This window comes from Rhagoletis pomonella, unplaced genomic scaffold (assembly GCF_013731165.1).
Source record: "Rhagoletis pomonella isolate Grant_MI unplaced genomic scaffold, Rhpom_1.0 Rhpom_scaffold_00007, whole genome shotgun sequence".
Taxonomy (NCBI): domain Eukaryota; kingdom Metazoa; phylum Arthropoda; class Insecta; order Diptera; family Tephritidae; genus Rhagoletis; species Rhagoletis pomonella.
This window is the reverse complement of record NW_023458561.1, coordinates 67,280,046-67,289,334: the sequence shown is the minus strand read 5'-3', so window position 1 is coordinate 67,289,334 and position 9,289 is coordinate 67,280,046. Positions and strand designations below refer to the sequence as shown.

General features: G+C 35.9%; 1 protein-coding gene across 7 annotated transcripts in view; it reads right to left on the bottom strand.

The window, feature by feature from the left end:
* The window catches only part of LOC118743373 (gamma-1-syntrophin-like), a 182,032-nt gene that overhangs the window by 64,481 nt on the left and 108,262 nt on the right, over positions 1–9,289 (bottom strand). For 6 of the 7 annotated variants that reach the window (XM_036475999.1, XM_036476000.1, XM_036475998.1 and 3 more), the window contains one exon: positions 6,011–6,235. The exons of the other annotated variant lie outside the window; for it this stretch is intronic. In XM_036475999.1, the coding sequence (XP_036331892.1) occupies positions 6,011–6,235 (225 nt within the window). The remainder of the gene's footprint in view (positions 1–6,010; positions 6,236–9,289) is intronic. 7 annotated transcript variants of the gene reach the window in all.

Sequence of the window (9,289 nt, the reverse complement as noted above, 5' to 3'; positions counted from 1 at the left end):
AAAAAGTAATTTTGATATTTCATTTTGTTCTTATACACACTTATAACACTTAAAAACACGTTTGGTTAAGCCAGAATGACTTTATCAGAATAAAGCCTCAAGTCATTCACCCCATTCCCTGTCATAAACTACATTTAATAATACACCTACATATGTAACTGAAATATTACTAAAATAATTGGCTTGCGTGAGACGCTACACTTAAAAGTTTACCTGTTAAGAAAACTGCGCTTAATGCTTATTGCCCTGCTATTAAAAATCTAGAATAAATTTGACTTGCCTGTGATTTGTAGAAGTACGTAAGTAAATAAGTTCTTATGCTGCAAGCATTTATGGCACACTCAGCATAATTTTTTTTTAACACATTTTGATGTTGCAGACACATGTGTCGCCAGTGCGGACTCTATAGTAGTGGTCTTCGAACCAACACCCACTATGTCGCACAAAGTCATGTAAGTATGTACATTCAAATGCATAATTTTATGGGTAGAAACCATTTTGTTAACAACTTTGTATTTTCTTGCTTCTATTCATGTACATATGTACATACATTTACATATATGTATGTATATTTGCACTGAAAATCACGCGACAGCTGATATCTTGATAGCCTTATTGATTTCCTTTAATTTCACTTCAAATAAGTTTCATGCATACATACTTAGCCACTTTCAGCTACATACGTATGTGCAATATGTTTTTTGTTTTTGCATGCTCGCAAATAGTCGTTGCTACTGAGCGTAGTAGTTGCGAAATGCTCATGTGTAGAAGTTTGGCAACTACTGGTACCTTGACTACATGAAAAATTAGTATGTACTAAGAAAAGAGCAAAAATTATACATACATATATGTATATATATACATACACACGTGTATATGTGTGTAACTATGAAATCACCGCATTGAACCGGCGGTCATTGTACTTCGAGCGAATGAGCAGAGTAAAAGGTCCTTTGATTGCTAACAAGTAACTTTTTGGTATAACATGCTTCTACAAGCGAATATTTTTTCTAGAGAACAAAAGTCTTGGAATAACACGAACAAAAAGAAGTAAACAGTCAGTGGCTACTGGACAGTGTCGGAAAGTTATGTTAGTTGGAAGTTATAAAGCTCAAGGGCGGTAACGATATGCGACTTGTGAAAATAGAGACATATGTAAGCATATGTATTTGTTAGGGTGTTCGATTGTTCAGCTTTTTTTCGAAAACCGGTTTTCGAGTTATTCGAAAAAAGGCCATTTGAAAACCACAGCTTCCTCATTTTCAAATTAAGAAAAAAAGCGGATATATCAGATTTATTTAACGAATATTTTCTCTATATTTAGTAACACTTGCTGTTAGTGTTTGGGTTACCAGTAAAACAGAAAAAAGGCGTGTAAAAATTCATACCTATTTAATGGGGTACACCGATCTTATGAAAGATTAGGTCGTTAAAACAACAGTCCTGTGTCGGGGAAAAAAATTTTCAATAAAATAAATATTTAAAACATCGATTTATTTGATAGTAAAAGTCCGGCTTACTCAGCATTCGAAAAATCACGAGTTCAAAAAAAAAAACGCTTAAAAATATCCTGAAAAACTCGACCGGGCTGGAGAAACCGTGTCAATCACCCTAGTATTTATGTAGTTATAGATGTATGTGTAGTTCTCGTGGGAAATATGTTTGTATATACATATATGAACATATTTGCAGCTTAAGTGCCTCGTGTGTAACCGCAACTAAGCACTACATATTAGTCGTAGCTCATTTCAGTATTTCGTACTGCAGGCGTTGTGATTTTAGTGTCTGGACATGGTCTTAAACTGTTCTATATTTATAAAGGCGTGCATATGTGTGCTTACATTTCCACTTAAATTTACACATATGTATGCTCCTGTCAAAATGTCAAAATATATGTATGTATGTAAGTGAATTTTTGCAGGGTTTGCTGCTTCTTTTATCCTTGAAAAAGGTGAAACAACAACCTGTAAAAAAGCTTTGAGTATTTATGAACATAAGTACATACACGCTAATATTTGTATGTACATACATGTCGTGTGGTGGTATATGAATCCCAGATTAGTAAAATGCCGATGATGTTATAATTAGCCGAGTGGCACGAAAAGAAATCGGCAAATTCTAGGAGTGGTTTCATCGCTTTGTATCGCCTATAAGTGACGATATTTAACATTCTGGACTCATAAGTCATTATACATCTATTCTTTAGATATATGTAAGTATGTACATATGTATATGTATGCCAGTCTGGCTAAAGTGCATGGCTTTTAGCGCAACCAAGCATACATACATATTTACAGCCTAAAACGATGGAAATTGTGCCATGAATGCCAAGTGGTTAACACTTGAGTGCAGCCTTGCGAGCCATGCCAAGGGTCAGCTGCCTTCATACGAGGCAAGGATACAATTTAAGTACAACGATTTGCACTTTTTCCGTGGTACTGCTAAATTTATTACAACTTGTTGCTGAATTGAAAATATTTAATAAAAATATTTAGTATTCAACTCATACCTGGGTACCGAGACGTTGAAGCAAAGATACGAAGACTTTTATCCAATCAGGAATCGTAGGGGTAAATATTATAACTGTTAATAAAAGATTGCATTGTAATACAACTTAGTCGCATAGCAGTCCATACAAATAGCAAAATCAATGCTAATGACTTGTTTTGCATTTCAAAAAAAAAAAAATGTTCGAAAATCGCTAGCTTGAAGTAGTGTTATAAAAATTCCTTGTGCTCTATTATATTCTTCCTAATTAATATAATAATAAAAGCTAGTGTTTTTCATGGTTCTCCATGCTTACCTGCAGCAACCTGCGATAGGCGCAACATTTTTCTGCTGCATAATAATGGTATCCTGGCCCAGAGTGCTCTACCGAACAAGCACAGAGTAAAATAAACAAAAATATTTAAACTATGGTCCCGACAGCCGTTCTCTACAAAGTTTCTAGCAGTTTTTAGTAAATCTACGGAATCTTTCTGAGAGTTAATTAAGTATTAATTATTATTATTTCATTACTTAGATAATTTACTTGAAATACAAGATTATTGACCTATATGTACTAAAATTTCGCAATTTTTGGTATAAGCCTTAGGGTCAAGTAAAAATTCAATGAAAATTACTAAAAATATAACGCGTGCTTATTAATGTTTCTGTTTAATTTTTTGTTAATACAATTTTTAAATTTTTCGGTTACAAAGTTTTCGTTGACGTGCCGAATAGGCCTGTATAGACTAAACTATCGTCTCATTCTTAAGCTCTACCCAGAATTACAGCGGACGACGGTAAAGCGGTTAGTGGTAAGTGAACAGCTGTTCAGTTGTCATCTGTCGTTTTGATTTTGAAATTTTCATTAAAATATTTTTACTTTTTCGGTAGGTGCGTATGTGTGATATTTGCTGGAAATAAAAATGGTTACAAACATTTGCGAACTTGTGAAAATAATAAAAATTATTACAATCAACACTAGTTAGTCTAAATTGGTCCATCGCAGAACGAAAAAAATTCCTTATACGAGCTATTAGAAGACGGAACGATAGTGCACAATACGGCAGAACTTTCTGGAGTGATACGCAGATACTAGGGCTTAATGCGTTCGTCTTCAATTCGTGTAACTTGTTTAAGACTGGGAACGGAGGATAATATTGGGTCCCTAGATTTTCTTCGTGAATAGTCATTAAATGTCTAGTTTCTTCTACAAATCGATGGCACAAGATATTTCCAAAATAAAGTAATGTTAATTCAAGTTGTTTGAAAAGATCAAATCATCTCGTCATATTTCCAATAAGTCAGTCCAACCGAATGTAAATAGAAGACCTCTAATGTGTTCAAGCCATTATTTCTTGGGGTAACTCATCAAAATTGTGATTCTTATTTCGGCATTAGCGTTACTGCTGGCGATACATAGTACCTATCAGTTTGGGTTTGAAATCACAGTCACCATTGAAACTTTCTCTCTTTCAATTCTTATGAGGAGAGAAGAATGTCTTTTTTTTGTATCGAGGACTAATCGTTTTCTTATTAAAGAAAAGAAAAATCACTCTTTCATTTTAATCGTTTTATTCCATGATTTATCTGATTTAAATTTTGAAAAAATTTGATTGTTTTTAATTTTGACCCGATGCTCTCGGTGGACTTTAGTACCCATTGTTACTTTTTCGTGGATATGCTTAACAGCGTATTGTCTGCGAGAAGGACAGCCGAATCCTCTCTACAAGTGTATGTATAGCTTATTCTACCTACCTGCCCTTCGAGTAAGAATGGGTGCTTGAGGACAAAAGGACAACTCTATTTGTCAATTACGTAATTTGAGAGTGTTTAAGTGAAACGAGGAGAGAGGAGAGTTGCAGCCCGGTTCCTTAAAGGGTTTGAAATATTTCACATCCCAAAGCAGGCGATGACCCGTTACTTTTACGTGGTTCCAAAGTATACGAAAAATGAGCATCAAGGCGCATTTCAGCGACTTCCCACAGCTCATAGTCCTATTTTCTAGCCAAGGTTTCCCATGGAAACCGGATTCCTTGAGAGAACTCGTGTGAACCCGAAAGATGCAAGACTTCACTGTACGTTGTCGCACAAGGTTTTTCAGCCATATCTGACGACAAATAAGATATTTCTTAATTTGTCTGCTCCAGCGTGACCAAGCTTATTATTTCATATCCTATATTGAGGATACATATTTTAAGGATTAAGCTGGAAAATTACATTTAAATACTTCCAGGAGCTCGTGAGCCAACTACGTTGAATATTTTTGATAGTAACACTGAAATGTGATAATCCATAGATTTTTTATTTCAGAAAAGAAGTTTACTCAGTCAAAAGATAGCGCGCTTCTATGTAGATTGTTGCAATAAGTAGCGCAAAATATTGATTTTTTCATCATAAATCTAGAACACATAATCTTAGGTATATGTATTAAGTTATATGTATGTATGTATGCATAAAAAATGACTTTTATCTGACGGTTATGTAATAATAGCCCTGACCTTACCTTAGCATAGGAACACACAAGGGAAACATCGCAGGTAAGTCCACACACACACCCACATAAGGCAAGCAACCAGCGATAAAAGCTTACACAATACTCACAAATAGAGTACTTACACGTAAACACAATGTTGCGTAAAAATGGCAAAAAATAATACGGAGCCAGCAAAATAAGGTGATTATAAACACAACTTTGTAGACAAGGTTAAGTTGCCACTAATTGCGGGCCAACATGCAAAATGGCACAACGGCAATGATGCGCTTTGGCCTCGAGCGGTTGCTGAAGTGACTGACTGACGACCGGTAATTGCACAAATGTTAGCAGAAGACATACAAATAATACCTCACACATCCACACACGTGCATATAAACATACGCACACGCAAACATGGGTAGGCAAACATACATTCAACCGAATTTACCGAAAGCCCTATGTGTCCTGAACACAACTTGCAACCAACCGCAAATGTGTGTGTATGTACATTAGACCGCACCACCTTAAAAACGACGAAAGAAAAGTGCGCCGTACACACCACTGAGTCTGAAATATTTTTGCAAGGCACCTACTAGGTCTCGCTATTTTACATTTATTTTAAGATCCGAATTTATTTGCCGAAGATAAGACAACAAATGTAAATACGAACCCTACGTTCGGCCAAAAAAATTATTTGTGTTTAAAAATTGCATTGCAAAAATACTTTAGATCAGCCCTAAGTCTACGGCAAATTTTTTGTTTTCTGGTATGATCTAATGTAGTACATACATACATATGTATTTGTACATATGGAGAGTGGTGTGAGACTCACCATTTACATTGTGGGAAAATGTGAAATGTAATGGAGTAACCGTAATAACCATAAACTGTAAAATCCCGTCATTCGTTCAAGTGGTTGTGTGTAAATGTTTAAGTGACTGTATTAAAAGCAAATCGTACGCTCAAAAGTACATTGCCACACACACACACAGACACACATAAGCCCGCAAATAATCATCAAAAAAAAAAAAAAAAGCACAACTGACTTACGCCCAATTTAATTACGCTCGTGACTATGGCCGCATTCCAACTATTCTCGATACGCAGCAACTCCTGGCGCGTCTCAACGCTCAGATAGCGAGGCTCATGTCCGGAGCTCTGCAGTAGAAAGCAATGTTGACGGCTATCCACCGTTTCCGATTCCTTCACAACGCGGAACATTGTCTGATAGACTTTGTAAGCCACCAATGCTTTCGACAAACCGGCGACATTTAACTGCAAATGGAAGAAGAAGAAGAAAAGAGAATGGTAGAGATATGTTCAAATTTGTGAAGACGCTACAGATAAGTGACTAAAAAGAAATGTAAAGAAAGAAATAAAGAAATCAGTGCAATCAACTAATAAATTAGCAACGAGGCATTAAACTCTTGCACGAGGCATAATAGGAATCACATTGCTGAGGCTCAGCATTCATTTACCCGTACACAATTTGCTCCGCACCCGAAATCCTTTGTGCTTTTGGCGTAGTTTTTGATTCTTTTCATTTTCTAAAAAGTATCGCACAGGGTGGCACGGAGAGGTAGTAACTTGTACGGAGTAAATTGCGTTTTATTCGTTTTAAATTGATTGAAATGGCTGCTTCGTTTAATTTGGCGCAAACAAATGGCTTAAGTAAAGTGGAAAAATTAGCTGGGCGTAAAAAAAAAAAACCTAAAGAGTTGAGTGTTGTTGTTTCAACTACTGGAGCGCACTAATTAGCTCGATTGACCCCCTCGAAACTCGTGCCTATATAATCGTATTTATTTTGTTTTCCTGCCATTAATGTTTGCAAAAGTTTTTAGCTTTATTACATTTAATTGCGTCGATTGTGCGCTTATTTTTTTTTTTAGATTTCCCGCATTTCGTGCGCACAGAGTTGCTGAGCCTTGAAACAAATTCATAAATATGCGCACAATGCAACAATGAAGCGTAAAAATAAGGCAGAATAAAAATAAAGCATTTATTGAGCATTTCATTAGATTTCCAACCATCGGCAAACTAATAGGGTTGCATACTTTCATTTAACATTTTGTAACATTTTTTAGTTTTAATTCGATTCTGAAGTTAGATTTCATTTTGAAGAAGTTTGGCCTGAAAACTCCTAGCGTTCACCAGCTACTTAGGGCCGTTTGAACCATATCTGGTTAACGTCAACTGGATGTAAAACCTCCAGTTGAACACATCGACTGCTTTATCGGTCGCATGCTGTAAGCAGTGAGCCGATAACGTCTATAGCGCTTCTTAAGTGGTAGCTAGAATTAATCACGTTTTATTTTCAGAAACGATGTTTTTTAAGTTGGTTTTTAAGGCTTGAAAATGAAAGGTTACTTATGGCCATAAAATAACGGAATTCGATCTAAAATTCGAATGAAAACAAACAAAATAAAATCTATAGGTCTATAAATTTTTTGAACCCAACTACGTGTTTGTCCTGTAAAAACGAGCCTTTAACTATCAAGTAGTATTTTTGGCTTTGATTCGAGTATTTAGTACTGTGCATAAGTCAATAAAAAAAAAATGAGAAGAATGGTCCATTCAAAGGATATTTATGTAAGCACAAATTGAGTTTGGTTATGCCCGAACATAGACTCATTTGGTCACTAGAATGCATAGCACACAAGCACGAAACTATAGGAGTCTGGCTTCTAACTCGCAGACTGATAATCTGAGATTACGAAAAGGATAAGATAAAACATAAAAAATTAGTATTTTGTGGAGGAAAAGAAAATCAATTCGTTTGTTCGTATTTAAGCCTCATAATAATCGCAGTATTCAAGCAAGATGTGCACAGTGGGTCGTCGATGGTACCTATCGTGACCATATGCCGCCCTTATTAATGATGTATCATAATAAGTTCCATCAGTGCTTACAGCTCTCTTCAGTCTGAGAAGGAAGTTCACCACCACCTTGTCAGGCCCTTTCAGAAAATACTTGGTTATTTTGCAGGTGCCAGCATTGCACCAGTGATGCACTTGATAGTTTCCTCTATGCTTGGCCTTAAAATTGCGTCTGGCCAAATTGAACGCTCCCAAGAACCGCAGTCCGCAAATTACTCGTTACTCTGAACACTAAAGGTCGCAATACCTCATGAGTAAATAGTTGTTTTTATGAGCTATCCAAATACATATATGCTTAAATAATATTTTAAGAAGCACAATAACTTTTCAAAGGCTTCGGAGCAGCTGACGCTAGTGCTCATTCGATTGGTAAACGATCGAAGTCAGCCATGCCGTATGGCCGCAGAGACCACATAGTCTAAGGTAGCCATCTCAAATGCCTCCTCAACATCAGCAATAAATTCCACTAACACTTTTATCCTTGTTACAAGTTAGTGCAGTATTGATTCAAAAGATTTTCCACCCTGGTAGCATGTTGGTGCGTACTAAGGGGCGTGCTCCGAAGATTTTTGCTGACTTATAATCATCTATTACGGTTTGTGAATGAAGATTCAGATGACAGACGGGCTCTAAACAACCTTTCTGGAGTACTTAAAATCTTATCTTCCGATACCTTCATCTAAACTTACATGCGGTGTTCTAAAGGCTCATTAGCCAAAACATTCACAAGTTCTTTAACAGAGCAGCGAAATAATGAAAAGGGTAGCGGAGCATAGCAGTGCTGGAACATGTTGAGTCATTTGTCATTGTTTTCACAAAAGGCTGCAATGACTTTTTACAGCAAGTAAACAAAATTATACCCAGATATTTGCAGAAAGTGTATTAGATTCCCTTAATGAAATGTGTAGAACTAGAAAATGTATGTTTTTAGTTCAAAACATTACCTTAAAGAGAAAATACTCAGAGGTCTGTTAAAATTTATTTCAATTCTCATGTCTGGAAATTTGGTGGTAAAGCAATGCGATGGAATGCCAATTGGTGAATAAAAATAATCTGTACTCAATACTTTTCAACTATTTGCCGCTTAAACCACAGTGCGTGCCTGCGCTGCCGTTTTTGTGGCATCAAAATTTCCATTCGCCTTGAAGCAGCAACATAGTCCATGAGCATTTATAGCATAAAATAGGATTTTTATTTGCATAGCATGAGTGCTTTGAGATGTTTTTGCGAAAATATTTCAATGCAATATATATTTTTCCCCACTTCTATCTTGCACCACAACCAACGTAAAGCTTAGAGAGTGGCTGCAGGAAATGCAATTTTCAATTTTACTTTATTTTGATGTACTTTATTTCCGTTTTTGTTTTGTATTTTTGTTCTTATATCTTTATTTATATTTTCCTGTTTTGAAATGTAGCAGCGCAATGAAGGTTCAATTTTGTTTTTTTTTTTT